Source organism: Bufo gargarizans, chromosome 3 (genome assembly GCF_014858855.1).
Source record: "Bufo gargarizans isolate SCDJY-AF-19 chromosome 3, ASM1485885v1, whole genome shotgun sequence".
Taxonomy (NCBI): Eukaryota; Metazoa; Chordata; class Amphibia; order Anura; family Bufonidae; genus Bufo; species Bufo gargarizans.
In genome coordinates, this window is record NC_058082.1 from 538,049,753 (window position 1) to 538,073,058 (window position 23,306).

The 23,306-nt window shown below is 45.3% G+C and overlaps 1 protein-coding gene across 4 annotated transcripts in view; it reads left to right on the forward strand.

Annotated features, from left to right (window-relative positions):
• Positions 1–23,306, forward strand: part of STS (steroid sulfatase) — a 331,273-nt gene that overhangs the window by 182,231 nt on the left and 125,736 nt on the right. For all 4 annotated transcript variants that reach the window (XM_044287272.1, XM_044287271.1, XM_044287273.1 and 1 more), the window contains exon 8: positions 20,372–20,531. In XM_044287272.1, the coding sequence (XP_044143207.1) occupies positions 20,372–20,531 (160 nt within the window). The remainder of the gene's footprint in view (positions 1–20,371; positions 20,532–23,306) is intronic.

The following is a 23,306-nucleotide window of genomic DNA, read 5'->3' on the forward strand; positions in this document are numbered from 1 at the left end:
ATCAACACCTCTGACCCCATGCTGGGTATAATTAACAGACTGTTGATTCAGTTACATATTCCCAGAGAATTCTTTTACAGTCACTCAGAATTGAGAAAGCTCATTGGAAGAACGAGTGAAACGTTTTAAAGAAATCTACAGCAAGTCCAGTTGCCTTGATTTTTATTCTTTACAGATGTTCTAAATCCTTTTTCTGCGCCCTGCCGTGTGCCCATACAGCAGTTTACGACCACATATGGGGTGTTTCTGTAAACTACATAGAATCCGAGCCATAAATGAGTGGTGTTTGGCTGTTAACCCTTGCTTTGTAACTGGGGAAAAAATTATTGAAATGGAAAATATGCCAAAAAAGAAATTTTGAAATTGTATCTATTTTCCATGAATACTTGTGGAACACCTAAAGGGTTAACAAAGTTTGTAAAATCAGTTTTGAATGTAGGTGTGGTTTCTAGAATGGGGTCATTTTTGGGTGGTTTCTATTATGTACGCCTCACAAAGTGACCTCGGACCTGCACTGATCCTTAGGTGAGCTTTTGAAAATTTCTGAAATTTCAAGATTTGCTTCTAAACTTCTAAGCCTTGTAACATCCCCAAAAAATAAAATGTCATTCCCAAAATGATCCAAACATGAAGCAGACATATGGGGAATGTAAAATAACAATTGTTGTAGGTATTACTATGTATTATGGCCTGGTCCTTAAGGTGAAATATGGCTGTGTCCTTAAGAGGTTTGTCAGGACAGACATTGGAGGCTTTTTTTTTTTTTTTTTCTTCCCAATATCAGTAGGAGATGACTGCGCCCAATAGTGTCCTCATCCAATCTGACCCCATCACCCCTAGAAGGAGCACATTAACCAACTCACTGCTGTAGACCCCCAGATGTCTCCAATATTTTATACTAGTTAGGGGAAAACTGCAATATCTATACACGCATCATCCCAACCTTGTACATTCCTCATACATAGCAGACAGGACGAAAACGTTCTAATCACTGATCGCTGCTACCTGTCAGTCTCTCTGGGCGTTTCCAAACTTTTCTGGAGATGTCTCACACGACCCGCTCCTTCATCGCGCTGATTTGGCGGATAAGTTTTCTGACTGCGCCGCCTGGAACCATTGTGAAAATTCAGGTGAAGTGCTATAGTGGCTCTTCAGCTAGCTTTAGGTAGAGCTGAGACAAAATCCTTATGCTCAAGCTTGTAGCTGGTGATAACAGGACTTGCATAGACTTTAAATTCCTGTGCCTCTGCAGAAGCAGAATTGCCTTGCTGTCTTCAGAAGCTTTGGCCTCGTTCATTCAGAAGCACTAGCTTCTGTCTTTGGCTGAACTTGCAAATCTTTTTTTTTACCGGCAGGTGGTATAAGGTTTAGGCAGAATGCACACGGCCGTGAGCGGTCCGTGGAACCATGGGCTGGATTCCTGTTGAGCAGGAGCACACAGCGTCATTGGTTGCTATGACACCGTGCGCTCCCTGCTGCCGCCGCAATACAGTAATACACTGGTATGATCTATACCAGTGTATTACTGTATAAGCAGTAGAAATGAAGAAGGTCACGGCACTCCAAAAGCTATTCAGTGTTTTTTAATACACCACAGATTCAGCAGCTGAAATTTTGAAATGCCTTTACACATGAGGGAAGTAGCCAGCCCTAGTTGAGTTTTGAGGTGCTGGTAGGTTTATGGGGGACACTGCTCCTTATATCCACTCTGTGCGCTGGGTGTGGAGGTCCCTGTGAGGACCAGACACGGAGTTCCTCCGGTTGTGTAGAAGCTCCTCATCACAACCGTATTTCAAATTTCGGAGCTTGCAGTAATGTCACTGGAAGTCGGATGCAGTCCACGTGTATTCCAGCAGGTACTTCTGGTATGCAGATGCATACTGGGGGACGGAGCTCAAATTGGCATCCGGGATCAAGGCAGAGGCCTGCAGGTAAGAGATATTTAAAGGGGTCACAGGTTAAGAGGCCAGAAAATGTCTGAACTTGGTACAAGCCAAATGGAGACCTCTGAGGGGCCTACTATTGTAAATTACTTCTACTCGGGGGAGGTGGTATATAAACTTATGCTAACCCCTTGTACCTCTGTCTCCCTCTCTCTTCCTGTATGAATACAGAGTGATAAGGATGGGGCTCAGAGCTAAATCTAGTCCTAAAATTGAGAGGTGAAATATGTTTGGTAATATTAGCTGAAACATACAGTAAAAAATACTGCAAAAAATGTACTATGAATATGGCATAGGACCTGGTTCCTTCTATTAGAGAGAAATTAACCACTTCAGCCCCGCTAGCTGAAACACCCTTCATGACCAGAGCACTTTACACTTCGGCACTACACTACTTTCACCGTTTATCGCTCGGTCATGCAACTTACCACCCAAATGAATTTTACCTCCTTTTCTTCTCACTAATAGAGCTTTCATTTGGTGGTATTTTATTGCTGCTGACATTTTTACTTTTTTTGTTATTAATCGAAATGTAACGATTTATTTGCAAAAAAATGACATTTTTCACTTTCAGCTGTAAAATTTTGCAAAAAAAAACGATATCCATATATAAATTTTTCGCTAAATTTATAGTTCTACATGTCTTTGATAAAAAAAAAAGTTTGGGCAAAAAAAAATGGTTTGGGTAAAAGTTATAGCGTTTACAAACTATGGTACAAAAATGTGAATTTCCGCTTTTTGAAGCAGCTCTGACTTTCTGAGCACCTGTCATGATTCCTGAGGTTCTACAATGCCCAGACAGTAGAAAAACCCCACAAATGACCCCATTTCGGAAAGTAGACACCCTAAGGTATTCGCTGATGGGCATAGTGAGTTCATAGAACTTTTTATTTTTTGTCACAAGTTAGCGGAAAATGATGATTTTTTTTCTTTTTTCTTTTTTTTCTTACAAAGTCTCATATTCCACTAACTTGCGACAAAAAATAAAAAAATTCTAGGAACTCGCTGTGCCCCTCACGGAATACCTTGGGGTGTCTTCTTTCCAAAATGGGGTCACTTGTGGGGTAGTTATACTGCCCTGGCAATTTAGGGGCCCAAATGTGTGAGAAGAACTTTGCAATCGAAATGTGTAAAAAATGACAGGTGAAATCCGAAAGGTGCACTTTGGAATATGTGCCCCTTTGCCCACCTTGGCTGCAAAAAAGTGTCACACATCTGGTATCGCCGTACTCAGGAGAAGTTGGGGAATGTGTTTTGGGGTGTCATTTTACATATACCCATGCTGGGTGAGAGAAATATCTTGGCAAAAGACAACTTTTCCAATTTTTTTATACAAAGTTGGCATTTGCCCAAGATATTTATCTCACCCAGCATGGGTATATGTAAAATGACACCCCAAAACACATTCCCCAACTTCTCCTGAGTACGGCGATACCAGATGTGTGACACTTTTTTGCAGCCAAGGTGGGCAAAGGGGCACATATTCCAAAGTGCACCTTTCGGATTTTGCAGGCCATTTTTTACACATTTTGATTGCAAGGTACTTACACATTTGGGCCCCTAAATTGCCAGGGCAGTATAACTACGCCACAAGTGACCCCATTTTGGAAAGAAGACACCCCAAGGTATTCCGTGAGGGGCACGGCGAGTTCCTAGAATTTTTTATTTTTTGTTGCAAGTTAGTGGAATATGAGACTTTGTAAGGAAAAAAGAAAAAAAAAGAAAAATCATCATTTTCCGCTAACTTGTGACAAAAAATAAAAAATTCTAGGAACTCGCCGTGCCCCTCACGGAATACCTTGGGGTGTCTTTCCAAAATGGGGTCACTTGTGGGGTAGTTATACTGCCCTGGCAATTTAGGGGCCCAAATGTGTGAGAAGAACTTTGCAATCGAAATGTGTAAAAAATGACCGGTGAAATCCGAAAGGTGCACTTTGGAATATGTGCCCCTTTGCCCACCTTGGCTGCAAAAAAGTGTCACACATCTGGTATCGCCGTACTCAGGAGAAGTTGGGGAATGTGTTTTGGGGTGTCATTTTACATATAACCATGCTGGGTGAGAGAAATATCTTGGCAAAAGATAACTTTTCCCATTTTTTTTTTTATACAAAGTTGGCATTTGACCAAAATATTTTTCTCACCCAGCATGGGTATATGTAAAATGACACCCCAAAACACATTGCCCAACTTCTCCTGAGTACGGCGATACCAGATGTGACATTTTTTGCAGCCTAGATGCGCAAAGGGGCCCAAATTCCTTTTAGGAGGGCATTTTTAGACATTTGGATCCCAGACTTCTTCTCACACTTTCGGGCCCCTAAAAAGCCAGGGCAGTATAAATACCCCACATGTGACCCCACTTTGGAAAGAAGACACCCCAAGGTATTCAATGAGGGGCCTGGTGAGTTCCTAGAAATTTTTTCTTTTTTTGCATAAGTTAGCGGATATTGATTTTTTTTTTTGTTTTTTTCTCACAAAGTCTCACTTTCCGCTAACTTAGGACAAAAATTTCAATCTTTCATGGACTCAATATGCCCCTCACGGAATACCTTGGGGTGTCTTCTTTCCGAAATGGGGTCACATGTGGGGTATTTATACTGCCCTGGCTTTTTAGGGGCCCTAAAGCGTGAGAAGAAGTCTGGAATATAAATGTCTAAAAATGTTTACGCATTTGGATTCCGTGAGGGGTATGGCGAGTTCATGTGAGATTTTATTTTTTGACACAAGTTAGTGGAATATGAGACTTGGTAAGGAAAAACAAAAACAAAAACAAACAAAAAATTTCCGCTAACTTGTGCTAAAAAAATGTCTGAATGGAGCCTTACAGGGGGGGGTGATCAATGACAGGGGGGGGTGATCAATGACAGGGGGGGTGATCACCCATATAGACTCCCGGATCACCCCCCTGTCATTGATCACCCCCCTGTAAGGCTCCATTCAGACGTCCGTATGATTTTTACGGATCCATGGATCCGATCCATGGATCCGTAAAAATCATGCGGATGTCTGAATGGAGCCTTACAGGGGGATGATCAATGACAGGGGGGTGATCAATGACAGGGGCTGATCAGGGAGTGTATATGGGTGATCACCCGCCTGTCATTGATCACCCCCCTGTAAGGCTCCATTCAGACGTCCGCATGTGTTTTGCGGATCCGATCCATGTATCCGTGGATCCGTAAAAATCATACGGACGTCTGAACGGAGCATGACAGGGGGGTGATCAATGACAGGGGGGTGATCAATGACAGGGGGGTGATCAATGACAGGGGGGTGATCAATGACAGGGGGGTGATCAATGACAGGGGGGTGATCAGGGGTTCATAAAGGATTAATAAGTGACGGGGGGTGTAGTGTAGTGTTTGGTGCGACTTTACTGACCTACCTGTGTCCTCTGGTGGTCGATCCTAACAAAAGGGACCACGAGAGGACCAGGTAGGAGGTATATTAGACGCTGTTATCAAAACGGCGTCTAATATACCTGTTGGGGGTTAAAAAATTCGGATCTCCAGCCTGCCAGCGAGCGATCGCCGCTGGCAGGCTGGAGATCCACTCGCTTACCTTCCGTTCCTGTGAGCGCGCGCGCCTGTGTGCGCGCGTTCACAGGAAATCCCGGCCCTCGCGAGATGACGCATATATGCGTGACTCTGCGCAGGGCTGCCACCTCCGGACCGCACATCTGCGTTAGGCGTTCCGGAGGTGTTTAAGGATGTAATCTGGTAGTAGACCAGGGCTAGGCCCATGATTTTCAAATAGGATTTCCTGCATCTATCTACCACAAATCTTAGGGAACCTAAGTTGGGTTACTCTAGTTCCTCTTCTTCCTCAGATTCAGAAAATGACCCCGATTCAGAAAGTATTGACTCTGTTCATAATTCTGGATCCGATACAGAATTAAAGTTTTCTCTTTTCCTCTGAGGATACGAAGGAGTTAATCAAAGTGGTGAGGGTGACCATGAATCTCTCGGATGAGAAGGTCCATAGGTTTGTCCAGGACCAGATGTTTAGCGGGTTGGAACAAATTATTTATTTTTTTTATTTTTTTCCCAGTCCACAAAAACATGCAGGATTTAATAAAAAGGAATGGAAGATTCCAGATGAGTGTTATTCCCATGGATAAAAAAGTAGATTTAGTTCAGAAGCAAACCTGGGAGGCTGCTGCCCTGTTCAAACCAAATCTAGCTACCACCTCTGTGGTAGATCCCTTTAAAAGATTGTTATTGCAGTTAGTCTTTTAAAGAGTCATAGGTAGCACCTTCTTTCAAAAGGGATTCTTTCCCTCTTATTAAAAGCAGTGGATTTCTTGTCTGATAACTCAGTGGATTCAGTTAGGATGACGGCAACAACTACTGGATTAGCGGTTGTGGCCAGAAGGGCACTCTGGTTGGAATCTTTGACAGGTGATATCAGTTCCAAGATTTCAAACAATGTAGTTTGCCATTTCATGGTAACCTGATATTCAGCCAAGATTTAGAAAGTATTTTAGAAAAGGCATAGGCTTCTAAAAGATCCTTTCCTCAAACGAGTAAAACATAAAAATATTTCAGTTAAACGAGATACCTTTCGGGTCAAAAGATCAACCAGAGAAGGACAGTGGTCCAGGGGGAAAAGCCAGAAGAGTAGAAACAGAGGGTTTCTGTTTAATCCCAAAAATAGAGACTTCCAAACAATGATGCCAGGGTTTAGGTGAGAGGAAGACTAAATTCATTTTTTTTTTTCATAAAAAAAAAATAGGAAGAAATAACCATAAATCCTTGGGTTCTAAATATTGTATCAAGGGGTTACGATATTTCCTTTCATCTTCCTCCACCCTTAAACGTCTTCAGAGTAACACCAGTTCAAAAATCTGCCTTTCCTCTTAAACTAGTCCCCAGGGTGCTAAAAATGATCAGCTTTATTTTTTTGTTTATATTTTTCTGTGATATCACATTTGCAAACCTGTGTGTCAGGCCCACACAGACTGTATTGTGGCCACTGGCTAGGCCTCCACTCATACCGTTACAGGGTGTCATTCACTCAAATACTTTGCAGATAAAAAAATTATATTTAAAATTTTTCTGTGATAAAATCACAGTTGCAAGCCTGTGTGTCAGGACCACACAGACTGTACTGTGCCCACTGCCCACCACTTATATAGGGTGGCAAAGTACCTTGCACGCATAGTACCACTTATCTAAAAAAAAAAAACAGGCAGAGGGAGGCCACCCCGCAGGGGCCGTCGTGGTGCTGTGATTTCCACTGGCCCTGGAATAATGCCCAGTGTTCAGAGGCCACGTACCCTGAACCCAAAAAAATCGGCGAAAATAGTTGACTGGCTTACACAGGACACCCAATCTTCAACAGCTTCCGCTAAGAACCTTGACGCATCACCCTCCTCCAGCTCAGCTTTGGTCACCTGCTCTCAAGTTACCACTCGCCCTCCGCCACCACCACAGCCGCTTCACTTGATCCCTCAGAGAAGTTATTTACACATCAGTTGGATGAAATTAGTGATGCACAACCATTATTGCCAGAGGATGTAGATAACAGGGATATGTCTCAGTCAGGCAGCATTACACACATGGACATACAGTGTGATGATGTACCCGCTGCTGCTTCCTTTGCTGAGGTGTCAGATACAAGTGAAGTGGTTGACTATGTGTCTGTGGGTGCCTGCTCGAAAAGAATTGGGTGAAAGTTCAGAAGGGGAGACAGAGGCGACTAGTTGGAAGCAGGGGGAGGTCGTCACAAGGAGCTAGTGGCACAGTCAGACAGCATGTATCGGAACCCGGGGTCAGCCAGACAGCACACCAATAAACGCATGCTGTTGTCACTACCAGAATGCCGTCATTGCAAAGCTCAACAGTGTGGCATTTTTTTTGTCTGCCTCTGACAACAGCGATGCCATTTACAACTTGTGCCAAAAGAAACTGAGCCGTGGGAAATCCAACACCCACCTAGGTACAACTGTTTGCGAAGGCACATGATCGCACATCACAAACGCCTATGGGATCAACACATGATGACGAGTAGAAGTAGCACGCAAGCTCAAAGCCACCATCCTCCTCCTGGTCCAGCATCTTCAGCCACGTCCACCACTGCTGTCCTCCTTGGCCCCTCTCAACCACCCGCCACTCCGCCTCTCGCCTTCAGCACTTCCATCTCATCTGCCCACAGTCAGGTGTCTGTAAAGGAAATGTTTGAGCGTAAGAAGCCAATATCAGTGTCACCCCCTTGCCCGGCGTCTGACAGCTGGCTTGACGAAACTCTTAGCCCGCCAGCTTTTACCATACCAGCTGGTGGAGTCTGAGGCCTTCAAAAAATTTGTCGCTATTGGGACACCACAGTGGAAGGTACCCGGACGATTTATTTTTTTTTTTCAAAAAAGGCAATCCAAAACCTCTACTCAGTGATTGAAAAGGAAGTCATGGCATCTCTGGCATACAGTGTTGAGGCAAGGGTCCATCTGACCACTGATACCTGGTCTGCAAAGCATGGTCAGGGCAGGTATATCACCTACACTGCGCATTGGGTCAACCTGCTGATGGCTGCCAAGCATGGAATGCGTGGCTCTGCAGCGGAGTTGGTGACACAGCCACGACTTGCAGGCAGGCCTACTGCCACCTCCTCTACTCCTACTCCATCCTCTCCCATAACCTCCTTGGCTGAGTCCTCTTCTGCTGCGGCGTCTGGCTGCACATCAACTGAATCTCCCCAGGGGCTATTCCACATCCCGGATACGACAGTGTCACGCTGTCTTGGGGTTGACTTGCCTGAAAGCAGAGAGCCACACCGGACCAGCACTCCTGAACGCACAGGTGGATCAGTGGCTGACCCCGCACCAACTGGAGATCGGCAAAGTGGTGTGTGACAATGGAAGCAATTTGTTGGCGGCATTGAATTTGGGCAAGTTGTGCATGGCACATGTGTTGAATCTCATCTCACAATGCTTTGTGTCTAAGTACCCAGGCTTACAGGACGTCCTCAAGCAGGCCAGGAAGGTGTGTGGCCTTTTCAGGCGTTCCTACGTGACCATGGTGAACTTTGCAGACATTCAGTGCCGAAACAACATGCCAGTGAGGCGCTTGATTTGCGAAAGCCAGACACGTTGGAATTCAACACTCCTAATGTTCGACCGCCTGCTCCAACAAGAAAAAGCTATCAACAAGTATTTGTATTACCAGGGTGCTAGGACAGCCTCTGCGGAGCTGTGAATTTTTTTGCCACGTTACTGGACGCCTGTAGGCTCATGCGTCCTTTTGAGGAGGTAACAAACCTAGTCAGTCGCACCGAAGGCACCATCCACGAGCTCATCCCATTTTTTCTTCCTGGAGAGTGCCCTGCGAAGAGTGCTGGATCAGGCTGTAGATGAGCGTGAAGAGGAAGAGTTGTGGTCACCATCACCACCAAAAACAGCCTTGTCCTCATCGCTTGCCAGACCTGTGGCAATGCTGGAAGAGGAGTATGAGGGAGAGGAGTCAGAGGAGGAATCCCAGGGTGCTCGTTGTTGTCCCCTATCTGGGACCCATGGTCTTGTACGTGGCTGGGGGGAAGAGCAGACAGTCAATGACAACGGTGAGGAGGAACGGGAAATGAGTAGCTCGTCATCCAACCTTGTGCAAATGGGGTCTTTCATGCTGTCATGTCTGTTGAGGGACCCTCGTATAAAAAGGATGAAGAAGAACGACCTGTACTGGGTGGCCACGCTACTAGACCCCCGGTATAAGCAGAAAGTGGTGGAAATTTTACCAAATTACCGGAAGTCAGAAAGGATGCAGCAGTTCAAAACCAAACTAAAAATATGCTTTACACAGCTTATAGGGGGATGTCACAGCACAACGGGAATCTAACTGGAGAAGAGGTGAAATTTATCCTCCTACCACGATCACGGCAGCAAGGACAGGACGCTTTACAGATGTGGTGTTGATGGAGAACATGCGTAGCTTTTTCAGTCCTACACATTGCCACAGCCCTTCGGGATCCAGCCTTAGAGAACGACTCGACAGACAGGTAGCAGACTACCTTGCCTTAACTGCAGATATCGACACTGAGGAGCGATGAACCCCTTGACTACTGGGTGTGCAGGCTTAACCTGTGGCCTGAACTATCCCAGTTTGCGATGGAACTTCTGGCCTGCCCCGCTTCAAGTGTCCTGTCAGAAAGGACCTTCAGTGCAGCAGGAGGCATTGTCACTGACAAAAGAAGTTTCCTCGGTCAAAGTGTTGATTACCTCACCTTCATTAAGATGAATGAGGCATGGATCCCGAAGGGTCTGACAGTGGGGGATGCGTTTGACTAACAAAAGGCCTGATGACATGTATTGGCCTCAAAATGGTCCCTATTAATCCCCTGCTGTATTTAATGTCTGCATACCGGATGACTTTCGTGAATTCTCCGCCACCAACTTGGGTTCAAGCCGCAATGTTTTAGTCACCTTTCTGCCTGGAAAACATCAATTTTTCCGGCCACTGCTACAGCAGCGGCTGCAACAATACCAAATTGTTTTAGGCATGTGTACATTCTTAAATTTTCTGGCCTCTAGTGCTGCACTGTGGCTGCAAAAACAAAGCAAAAAAAGGCACATACATGTGTCAATTCCCCTTCGTGATCGGTTCCTTGTTGTGGTGAAGGGACTTGCGTATCCCAATAAAGCAATCATCACCTCTGAGTGTGTTGGCAATGTTGCCACACCCCAGATAAGGCCGTTGCTTCATTATGATCAGACCAAAAGCGATCGGCTGGATAATTTTTCATAGAAAAAACTTTATTTTTTATTAAGTTGTATGGGTTTTTAATGCATAAAATAAAAATCATAATAAAGTCTCTTAATAGTTTATTAGAAATAATGCAGACAATTTTAAAACCCCATCAATTCTAATACAAAGCAAGTACAGAGCTCAGAACAAAATTATTTCAGGATGTCAAATACCACTGATATATCGGGTGTGACAGTAAATTGCACGGCGCAGATGCAGTGACCGTGGCGTGGATTCAAACAAAGGGGAGGGAGCCAGCATTTTTTTTTTTTTTTCCATCTTCCCGTTCAAAGAATCAATTCAATTCCTTTTGGGGACCCTTGGTGTTGTACGTGGCTGGTTGGAGGAAGAAACCTTCAATGACATCAACGGTACATTGCTAGCTTGGTATCCAACCTTGTGCAAATGGGAAGTTTGCGGTTGGGCAAATGGATTGTTTGCGGTGCATTAGAAGGGGAGTTTGGTCGGTCAATGTCTGTGAAGCGGGCGTAACCCTTACACTACCTGATCGATACAACATCATACCTGATCGTATACACACACACACACACACACACACACACACACTGGATGTTTTAAACCACGTTGTTCAAAAAAATTTAGGCTTGTTAGTAGAGTTGAGCGAACACCTGGATGTTCGGGTTCGAGAAGTTCGGCCGAACATCCCGGAAATGTTCGGGTTCGGGATCCGAACCCGATCCGAACTTCGTCCCGAACCCGAACCCCATTGAAGTCAATGGGGACCCGAACTTTTCGGCACTAAAACGGCTGTAAAACAGCCCAGGAAAGGGCTAGAGGGCTGCAAAAGGCAGCAACATGTAGGTAAATCCCCTGCAAACAAATGTGGATAGGGAAATTAATTAAAATAAAAATTAAATGAATAAAAATTAACCAAAATCAATTGGAGAGAGGTTCCATAGCAGAGAATCTGGCTTCCCGTCACCCACCACTGGAACAGTCCATTCTCAGATATTTAGGCCCCGGCACCCAGGCAGAGGAGAGAGGTCCCGTAACAGACAATCTGGCTTCATGTCAGCAGAGAATCAGTCTTCATGTCATAGCAGAGAATCAGGCTTCACGTCACCCACCACTGTAAGAGTCCATTTTCATAAATTTAGGCCCAGCACCCAGGCAGAGGAGAGAGGTCCCGTAACAGACAATCTGGCTTCATGTCAGCAGAGAATCAGTCTTCATATCATAGCAGAGAATCTGGCTTCCCGTTACCCACCACTGGAACAGTCCATTCTCAGATATTTAGGCCCCGGCACCCAGGCAGAGGAGAGAGGTCCCGTAACAGACAATCTGGCTTCATGTCAGCAGAGAATCAGTCTTCATATCATAGCAGAGAATCAGGCTTCACGTCAGCCACCACTGCAACAGTCCATTGTCATAAATTCAGGCCCAGCACCCAGGCAGAGGAGAGAGGTCCCGTAACAGAGGATCTGGCTTCATGTCAGCAGAGAATCAGTCTTCATGTCATAGCAGAGAATGAGGCTTCACGTCAGCCACCACTGCAACAGTCCATTGTCATAAATTCAGGCCCAGCACCCAGGCAGAGGAGAGAGGTCCCGTAACAGACAATCTGGCTTCATGTCACCAGAGAATCAGTCTGCATGTCATAGCAGAGAATGAGGCTTCACGTCAGCCACCACTGCAATAATCCATTGGCATATATTTAGGCCTAGCACACAGGCAGAGGAGAGGTTCATTCAACTTTGGGTAGCCTTGCAATATAATGGTAAAATGAAAATAAAAATAGGATTGAATGAGGAAGTGCCCTGGAGTCCAATAATATATGGTTATGGGGAGGTAGTTAATGTCTAATCTGGACAAGGGACGGACAGGTCCTGTGGGATCCATGCCTGGTTCATTTTTATGAACGTCAGCTTGTCCACATTGGCTGTAGACAGGCGGCTGCGTTTGTCTGTAATGACGCCCCCTGCCGTGCTGAATACACGTTCAGACAAAACGCTGGCTGCCGGGCAGGCCAGCACCTCCAAGGCATAAAAGGCTAGCTCTGGCCACGTGGACAATTTAGAGACCCAGAAGTTGAATGGGGCCGAACCATCAGTCAGTACGTGGAGGGGTGTGCACACGTACTGTTCCACCATGTTAGTGAAATGTTGCCTCCTGCTAACACGTTGCGTATCAGGTGGTGGTGCAGTTAGCTGTGGCGTGTTGACAAAAGTTTTCCACATCTCTGCCATGCTAACCCTGCCCTCAGAGGAGCTGGCCGTGACACAGCTGCCTTGGCGACCTCTTGCTCCTCCTCTGCCTTGGCCTTGGGCTTCCACTTGTTCCCCTGTGACATTTGGGAATGCTCTCAGTAGCGCGTCTACCAACGTGCGCTTGTACTCGCGCATCTTCCTATCACGCTCCAGTGCAGGAAGTAAGGTGGGCACATTGTCTTTGTAGCGTGGATCCAGCAGGGTGGCAACCCAGTAGTCCGCACAGGTTAAAATGTGGGCAACTCTGCTGTCGTTGCGCAGGCACTGCAGCATGTAGTCGCTCATGTGTGCCAGGCTGCCCAGGGGTAAGGACAAGCTGTCCTCTGTGGGAGGCGTATCGTCATCGTCCTGCCTTTCCCCCCAGCCACGCACCAGTGATGGACCCGAGCTGCGTTGGGTGCCACCCCGCTGTGACCATGCTTCATCCTCATCCTCCTCCACCTCCTCCTCATCCTCGTCCTCCTCGTCCTCCAGTAGTGGGCCCTGGCTGGCCACATTTGTACCTGGCCTCTGCTGTTGCCAAAAACCTCCCTCTGAGTCACTTCGAAGAGACTGGCCTGAAAGTGCTAAAAATGACCCCTCTTCCTCCTCCTCCTCCTCCTCCTCCTGGGCCACCTCCTCTTCCATCATCGCCCTAAGTGTTTTCTCAAGGAGACATAGAAGTGGTATTGTAACGCTGATAACGGTGTCATCGCCACTGGCCATGTTGGTGGAGTACTCGAAACAGCGCAACAGGGCACACAGGTCTCGCATGGAGGCCCAGTCATTGGTGGTGAAGTGGTGCTGTTCTGTAGTGCGACTGACCCGTGCGTGCTGCAGCTGAAACTCCACTATGGCCTGCTGCTGCTCGCACAGTCTGTCCAGCATGTGCAAGGTGGAGTTCCACCTGGTGGGCACGTCGCATATGAGGCGGTGAGCGGGAAGGCCGAAGTTACGCTGTAGCGCAGACAGGCGAGCAGCGGCAGGATGTGAACGCCGGAAGCGCGAACAGACGGCCCGCACTTTATGCAGCAGCTCTGACATGTCGGGGTAGTTGTGAATGAACTTCTGCACCACCAAATTCAGCACATGCGCCAAGCAAGGGATGTGCGTCAAATTGGCTAGTCCCAGAGCTGCAACGAGATTTCGCCCATTATCACACACCACCAGGCCGGGCTTGAGGCTCACCGGCAGCAACCACTCGTCGGTCTGTTGTTCAATACCCCGCCACAACTCCTGTGCGGTGTGGGGCCTGTCCCCCAAACATATGAGTTTCAGAATGGCCTGCTGACGTTTACCCCGGGCTGTGCTGAAGTTGGTGGTGAAGGTGTGTGGCTGACTGGATGAGCAGGTGGAAGAAGAGGAGGAGGAAGCCGAGAAGGAGGAGGTGGCAACAGGAGGCAAAGAATGTTGCCCTGCGATCCTTGGCGGCGGAAGGACGTGCGCCAAACAGCTCTCCGCCTGGGGCCCAGCTGCCACTACATTTACCCAGTGTGCAGTTAGGGAGATATAGCGTCCCTGGCCGTGCTTACTGGTCCACGTATCTGTGGTTAGGTGGACCTTGCTACAGATGGCGTTGCGCAGTGCACACTTGATTTTATCGGATACTTGGTTGTGCAGGGAAGGCACGGCTCTCTTGGAGAAGTAGTGCCGGCTGGGAACAACATACTGTGGGACAGCAAGCGACATGAGCTGTTTGAAGCTGTCTGTGTCCACCAGCCTAAATGACAGCATTTCATAGGCCAGTAGTTTAGAAATGCTGGCATTCAGGGCCAGGGATCGAGGGTGGCTAGGTGGGAATTTACGCTTTCTATCAAATGTTTGTGAGATGGAGAGCTGAACGCTGGCGTGTGACATGGTTGAGACGCTTGGTGACGGAGGTGGTGGTGGTGGTGGTGTTGGTGGTACATCCCCTGTTTGCTGGGCGGCAGGTGCCAATGTTCCTCCAGAGGCGGAGGAAGAGGCCGAGGCGGCAGCAGCAGAATAGGCCGAGGCGGCAGCAGCAGAAGAGGTAGCAGGGGGAGCCTGAGTGACTTCCTTGGTTTTAAGGTGTTTACTCCACTGCAGTTCATGCTTTGCATGCAGGTGCCTGGTCATGCAGGTTGTGCTCAGGTTCAGAACGTTAATGCCTCGCTTCAGGCTCTGATGGCACAGCGTGCAAACCACTCGGGTCTTGTCGTCAGCACATTGTTTGAAGAAGTGCCATGCCAGGGAACTCCTTGAAGCTGCCTTTGGGGTGCTCGGTCCCAGATGGCGGCGGTCAGTAGCAGGCGGAGTCTCTTGGCGGCGGGTGTTCTGCTTTTGCCCACTGCTCCCTCTTTTGCTACGCTGTTGGCTCGGTCTCACCACTGCCTCTTCCTCCGAACTGTGAAAGTCAGTGGCACGACCTTCATTCCATGTGGGGTCTAGGACCTCATCGTCCCCTGCATCGTCTTCCACCCAGTCTTGATCCCTGACCTCCTGTTCAGTCTGCACACTGCAGAAAGACGCAGCAGTTGGCACCTGTGTTTCGTCATCATCAGAGACATGCTGAGGTGGTATTCCCATGTCCTCATCATCAGGAAACATAAGTGGTTGTGCGTCAGTGCATTCTATGTCTTTCACCGCTGGGGAAGGGCTAGGTGGATGCCCTTGGGAAACCCTGCCAGCGGAGTCTTCAAACAGCATAAGAGACTGCTGCATAACTTGAGGCTGAGACAGTTTCCCTGGTATGCATGGGGGTGATGTGACAGACTGATGGGGTTGGTTTTCAGGCGCCATCTGTGCGCTTTCTGCAGAAGACTGGGTGGGAGATAATGTGAACGTGCTGGATCCACTGTCGGCCACCCAATTGACTAATGCCTGTACCTGCTCAGGCCTTACCATCCTTAGAACGGCATTGGGCCCCACCATATATCGCTGTAAATTCTGGCGGCTACTGGGACCTGAGGTAGTTGGTACACTAGGACGTGTGGATGTGGCAGAACGGCCACGTCCTCTCCCAGCACCAGAGGGTCCACTAACACCACCACGACCATGTCCACGTCCGCGTCCCTTACTAGATGTTTTTCTCATTGTTATGGTTCACCACAACAACAAATATATTATTTGGCCCAATGTATTGTATTCAAATTCAGCGGGATATAAATTTGAGGCCTAGTATTTAGGCGCTGGGTGACCGGTATGGATTTAGTGACAGAATTAGACTTGGAAATGCACAGAAGCGTGTGTGTGAAGTTATTCTGAATGACCCTATGTGCACCTTGAATATTATATACCCTTTTAGGGATAGATTTCAAATAGCTCTGATATAGCAGAAACCACTAAATTATGAAATTGCTAAATTGGGAATTGTACTTCAACCCAGAACAAAAAATGTGCTTTGACGGACACTAAATAACTTTCCCAGCTACAACAGGACAGCGGTAACGAGAGATTTAGCAGGATATAAATTTGAGGCCTAGTATTTAGGCGCTGGGTGACAGGTATGGGTTTAGTGACAGAATTAGACTTGAAAATACACAGTAGCGGGTGTGTGTGAAGTTATTCTGAATGACCCAATGTGCACCTTGAATATTATATACCCTTTTAGGGATAGATTTCAAATAGCTCTGATATAGCAGAAACCACTAAATTATGAAATTGCTAAATTGGGAATTGTACTTCAACCCAGAACAAAAAATGTGCTTTGACGGACACTAAATAACTTTCCCAGCTCCAACAGGACAGCGGTAACGAGAGATTTAGCGGGATATAAATTTGAGGCCTAGTATTTAGGCGCTGGGTGACCGGTATGGATTTAGTGACAGAATTAGACTGGGATATGGCCAAAAAATAACCACACTATTGCTGGTTAAATGCACTTGGTGACGGGCGCAGCTTGCCCCTGATGTAGTATATGGCCAAAAAATGAACAGACTATTGCTGGTTAAATGCACTTGGTGTCACAGCTTGACCAACCACACTACTGAGGGTTAAATGCACTTGGTGACGGGCGCAGCTTGCCCCTGATGTAGTATATGGCCAAAAAATAAACAGACTATTGCTGGTTAAATGCACTTGGTGTGACAGCTTCACCCTGATGTAGGCTTTAGCCAGAAAACAACCACACCATTGAGGGTTAAATGCACTTGGTGACAGGCGCAGCTTGCCCCTGATTTTGTATATGGCCAAAAAATGAACAGACTATTGCTGGTTAAATGCACTTGGTGTGACAGCTTCACCCTGATGTAGGCTTTAGCCAAAAAACAACCACACCATTGAGGGTTAAATGCACTTGGTGACAGGCGCAGCTTGCCCCTGATTTTGTATATGGCCAAAAAATGAACAGACTATTGCTGGTTAAATGCACTTGGTGTGACAGCTTCACCCTGATGTAGGCTTTAGCCAAAAAACAACCACACCATTGAGGGTTAAATGCACTTGGTGACAGGCGCAGCTTGCCCCTGATTTTGTATATGGCCAAAAAATGAACAGACTATTGCTGGTTAAATGCACTTGGTGTGACAGCTTCACCCTGATGTAGGCTTTAGCCAAAAAACAACCACACCATTGAGGGTTAAATGCACTTGGTGACAGGCGCAGCTTGCCCCTGATTTTGTATATGGCCAAAAAATGAACAGACTATTGCTGGTTAAATGCACTTGGTGTGACAGCTTCACCCTGATGTAGGCTTTAGCCAAAAAACAACCACACCATTGAGGGTTAAATGCACTTGGTCGCAGCTTGTGCTGGCGCACCACAAGACACAAAATGGCCGCCGATCACCCCAGAAAAATGTGACTGACAAACGGTCTGGGCAGCCTAAAAACAGTGAGCAATTGAGGATCAGCAGCTCAATGATCCACAGCTGCAGATCGATCAGTTAATCAAGTCCTTTGGAGGAGTTAATCTGCCTAATCTCGCCCTACTGTCGCAGCCGCAACCTCTCCCTACGCTAATCAGAGCAGAGTGACGGGCGGCGCTATGTGACTCCAGCTTAAATAGAGGCTGGGTCACATGGTGCTCTGGCCAATCACAGCCATGCCAATAGTAGGCATGGCTGTGATGGCCTCTTGGGGCAAGTAGTATGACGCTTGTTGATTGGCTGCTTTGCAGCCTTTCAAAAAGCGCCAAGAAAGCGTCACAAAAGCGCCAAGAAAGCGACGAACACCGAACCCGAACCCGGACTTTTACGAAAATGTTCGGGTCCGTGTCACGGACACCCCAAAATTCGGTACGAACCCGAACTATACAGTTCGAGTTCGCTCATCCCTACTTGTTAGGTGATTTATACCTTTTATGGATTAAAATCCAACTCTGCGTCAACTATGTAATTTTCCATGGGAGTTTTGCCATGGATCCCCCTCCGGCATGCCACAGTCCAGGTGTTAGTCCCCTTGAAACAACTTTTCTATCACTACTGTGGCTAGAAAGAGTCCCTGTGGGTTTTAAAATTCGCCTGCCTATTGAAGTCAATGGCGGTTCGCCCGTTTGCGAACATTTGCAGAAACTCGTGTTCGCTATCGAAAAATTTTATGTTCAACATCTAACTGTAAGTCGATGGGCTCCAAAGAATGATTTTGGATATGCTACAGCTCTTGAGCACTTACCCAGATGCAGATGTAAAAAAAGTGCTCAGTTGCTAAGATACACCTTTTTGGTATCTGTCAAACGTAGAATTGTCTTTTTTGGACAAACTTATCACTCAGGCTGAAAATATGACTAAAAATTTTAGAAACAAAACCTGCAAAGAAAGGAAGTGAAATGATTAGAGGGTAAAAAACCTAGTTTTTGAAGGAAAAGACCTAAGCCATTTCGTTACTAATAAAACAAAGACCTTCTTTGAATTGTTTGGGATCCACAACATGACAGAATACTGCAGTGATTCTCTTAGAAGCCATGTAAACGCTCTTGAGGTGGTCAATGATGCTCTAGAAAGAGGAATTGCTCTGATAAAGTTTAACAAATCGGTCAGGGTAGTCTAACATCACTGAAGTTGTCACCAAGCTAACAAAAAGGGATTGCCTCGTTCAAAGTTGATATAACACATGTTTTGCCTATCGTACTACCTATTAATCTGTGTCTAGTTTTAATACGTTTGATTTCTAGTTTTCCCAATGAAAAAAATTAACATTAAATCTTATATTTTTTTTTTTTGTCTACTTGTCTGCTAAAAACCCTATTTTTAGTAACCATAACCTCAGCATGTAGAGTAAGTGAGATCCGGGCCCTAATGATGGAGCCTTTCTGTACAGTTTTTCCAGACGGGAATTCTTTTTAGGCTAATGCCTTCCTCCGTAAAGCTGTATCCAATTTCCTCAGACAAGAGAAAATTATTGTTCCATTGTGTGCAGATCCGAAAACTGAAGGGGAGGAAAGATTTTACAAACTAGACAGGGGTAGGGCCATCCTGTTCTATCTAGAAGCCACAAAGCCTTTCAGAAAATCTAATTACCTGTTTGTGCAATTCTTAGGGGTGCAAAAAGGTCACAAGGCCACAGAGTTCCTTGTCCAGATGGCTAAAGATGGCTATATCTGATTCTTATAGTGCCTCCACCAAAGTCTGACAGCCCAACAGTTCACTGGGGGCAGTACTTACCTGCACATTTATTGGCTGCTTAGCAGCCGCAAATCGTGCAGGAAGTTGACTTGAGCACTGTGCTCGAGCACATGCAGTACTCTACTGAGTACCGCCATGTGCCTAGCATAGCGATGCTCGAGCCGAACCGGTATTTGGCAGACTATGCTTGCTCATTTTTTTTAATTTTTTTAATTTTATTTATTTTTTTATAATCCAGAGAATAAAAACACAAAAAGTAAAGTTTATAGTGTTGAGCGAGTATGCTCGGCCGAATACTAGTTCGGCTCGAGCATCGCTATACTCTGCACCTGTCGGTATTATATTATATCCAGAGAATAGACAGTCGGTTATAGGAAACGAGGAGTAAAAATAAAAGGCACCCCAGCCCAAAAAATATATTTAGAAAATAAATAATATTGAATAATTTGTGGCTGGGGTGCCTTTTTATTTTTATCCTTTGTTTTCTTTAACAGACTTTGTCTATTCTTTGGTCTTCCCCTTGAAATTTACTGAGGGGTAGGGGATGTTGAGTTTTTTTATCCTGGATGGGAGGTCCTTATTGCATAGGTGCTGTCATGGGGTTCAAGAAGAGCAATTACTAAGTGCAATTGTCATTTTTCTTTGTCCTACTGGCTGAGATGGCTGCACATGCTCACTTGTATCCTTCAACTGCCTCCTGAACTGTTATGGAGAGGTCCTTTTTTGCAGCAGCCATGCCTCCTCAGCTACAGTAGAAAGGGTACTTGCTTTCAGTTGCCAGCTTGATATAAATCTAGCAGAGCAAATGGAACGATTAATATGGAGCTCTCTGGATCCATGTGAGGTACAGGACTTGTTCTAGCTTTATCAGGAAAAAATCATGTAATCATATCTGATTTTCAATTTGCAATAATCATGGGATGGGGTTTAATGCAATGTCTGCTTTAATTTTATTTTTTTTTAAAGGAGGAAAAGCAACGAATTGGGAAGGAGGAATACGTGTTGCTGGACTTCTTTATTGGCCTGGAGTTATAAAACCTGAGACGGTAATTGATGAACCAACAAGTAACATGGACATATTCCCTACAGTTGTGCAGCTCGGTGGTGCACCTCTTCCACAGGACAGGTAATTATTGCCAGTGATGAAATATTTATATGCAAGTCATATATTTTTTTTTTTTTATTCAAAATCAATAAGATTTGTTCCAAGATTCACATTAGTATTAATTGCGCCCAGTGCCATTTTACTGTGAAAATTGGCATGGGAAATGAAGAAAGGAAGATGATGGATTAAATGACTGTGGGGGAGGGCTTACCCTGATTTGGCCAGGTTCTTTTGCTCCTTGTAAGAATGAGCCAGATGCAGTTTTGTTCACTTTTGTGAATGTGATCAGATGTGTTGCATCTGTGCCTGCCAAAACACAATTAGACACAAGCTAGTTTGTAGGGACACTATAAGGAGAGATTTTATTTATTTTTTTACACAAAAATTTCTTTATGGGCTTATTGTCAGCGCCCCAATAGCATATATTCTGCTGCAAACATTAAAGAATTTCCCCCACTTTTTTTTTTTGCTAAAAACTACTTTGTATTTGGGCATTTCAGTTTCACTTAATGAAACCTGTTATTTAAATGTGTTGCATAACTGCAAGGTACTGTTCAGTTATAGCAAACACATTTTTACTTCAAAAACTACATTACCAAAGAAAATTGTGAATACCAATGTGTCGTGTTTGTAGAAGGTGCAAAGACTTTTTTTTAAATGTGCCACAGAAAAGACTATTTGAAATTGATAGTACAATTTTTATTTTTTGTGTCCCAAACTGAACTCTTCCTTTATTGGCATAATAAGAATGTCAAAACGGCAAGAAAGTTTATTCCAGCACTTAAAGGGTAACTGTCATGTTTTCATAAAAAATAAATAAAAATCCTGCCGTATGTTGCTGCAGCAGCATTATGCATAAAGCAATCTTTAGTTTCTTCACATACCACTGTTTTCCTTGAGTTACAGCTGTTTAAACACTTACAGTATGAGGACCTTCTCAAGATGGCTCCTCTGCCGGTTCTGAGGCCAAAACTGCTTTCACTCACTTCCCGTATACACTTGTTGTAGCCAGCCGCTCCCTGCCAGCCAATCAGATTGGATTACTGAGAGAAAAGCCTCCTCACTCTGAAGCCTAATGCAGGCATGCAATGTGAAGGACTGCCCCTCCATCTTCCTGTCTTAGAGACAGACAAGCAACAGCGACTGTCTCTTTTAAGGGAGCAGTGGAAAAAGACAAAGGGAGGGAGGACATTAATGAAAGCTGTTATTATAAGGTAATTTCAGATCTTTTGACAATCGTTGACAGACTAAGGTATACATGCCTAGCTCTAATAAACTAGCAAATAAAGACAGTTACACTTTAAATAAAAATGAAAACTTCGTCACATGTCAAACAGTTTGCTAGATGTTAACATGTCTTTAAAAATAAAATTCATATTTATTCATAGCATAAAGTCTAGTATCTCAACATTCCCCTATATAGCATTATGTCAATCAACAACTCAGGTGCTAATTAATTGGTTCTAACAATTAAAGCTCTCATGGCAAGCTGCATAGTCAAAATACACAAAACCTTAACCCTTTCTACCCCGGGCCAGTTTTCACCTTCCTGTCCACCATTTTTTGCTAATCTGACATGTCACTTTGTGGTAATAACTTTGGAACACTTTTATGTATCCAAGCCATTCTGAGGTTTTCGTGTGACACGTTGTACTTCATGATGGTCATAAAATTGAGTCAATATATTTCGCCTTTTTATTTATGAAAAAATACCAAGTTTAACAGAAGTATGGAAAAATGTGGAATTTTCAAAATTTCTATTTCTTTGCTTTTTAAACAAAGTGATGCCTCATAAGATATTTATTACTTGACATTTCCCATATGTCTACTAGTGTTGATCGAGAATGTTCGGCTCTGCACATGGCGGTACTCAGCTGAGTCACCTTCCCACACGTTTCGTGTCTGCTACTCAGACAATAAACATGCAGGGAGGTACTGGCATTAGTGATTGGCTGGCCGGACTGTCATCGGGAGCTATAGAGCACCCAATGACGTGTGGTCGGCTCAGTCTTAGTCAGGGAGAGATGAGCATAGGAAGGGAAAGGCAGTGTAGAGAGTGTTACTGGAAGAATTTTATATAGCGTCTAATAGGCTGCTGCGGACAGTTAAATTATCCGTGTCAGATCTCCTGTGTAAAGCGAGCGCATCCCAAAAATATCTGACATCCAGTTAACTTTTTCAATAGACTGTCTACTGCGGACAGTGAGATTACCAGTGCCACATGTCCAGTGTAGCGTGTGCGCCTAAATATTTTCTGACGTACAGTGTACTTTTTACGTAGACTAACATTTCCTCATCCCAAATACCTGTGACAATCCCTGTATTGAATTGACGTCTTGTGTGACGTTTTTACATTACAAATGGAGATGGCCTTTCGGTTTGCGGCGAATTTGTCAAATTGCAAACATGCAAAACATGCAAACGTATGGAGATATTTGCGCCTGCCATATTCTTTTATATTGTGAAGAACTTTGACCCATGACATATCCATCAGGTGGTACAGGACAGCAAATTGAGATGTTTCAGCACATGGACATACCCCCTACCTTATAAATAAACCTGATCTGGCTGACTTTTTACATTCAGTGTTTTGCCAGTGTAGGGAGAGGTTGCTGTGTGGGGCAGGGACAGACTGTTAGGGACACCAAATGTTAGCCAATAGGGCCACAAAAGTCCTATCGATATGTGTGATCCACAGAGGGGTGCGATATACTTAGAATATACTTTTATAATGAGTCAAAAACACAGATCTATATAGTGATCACCTGGAAGTAAGGGGCTAGGGGCTTACTAGGG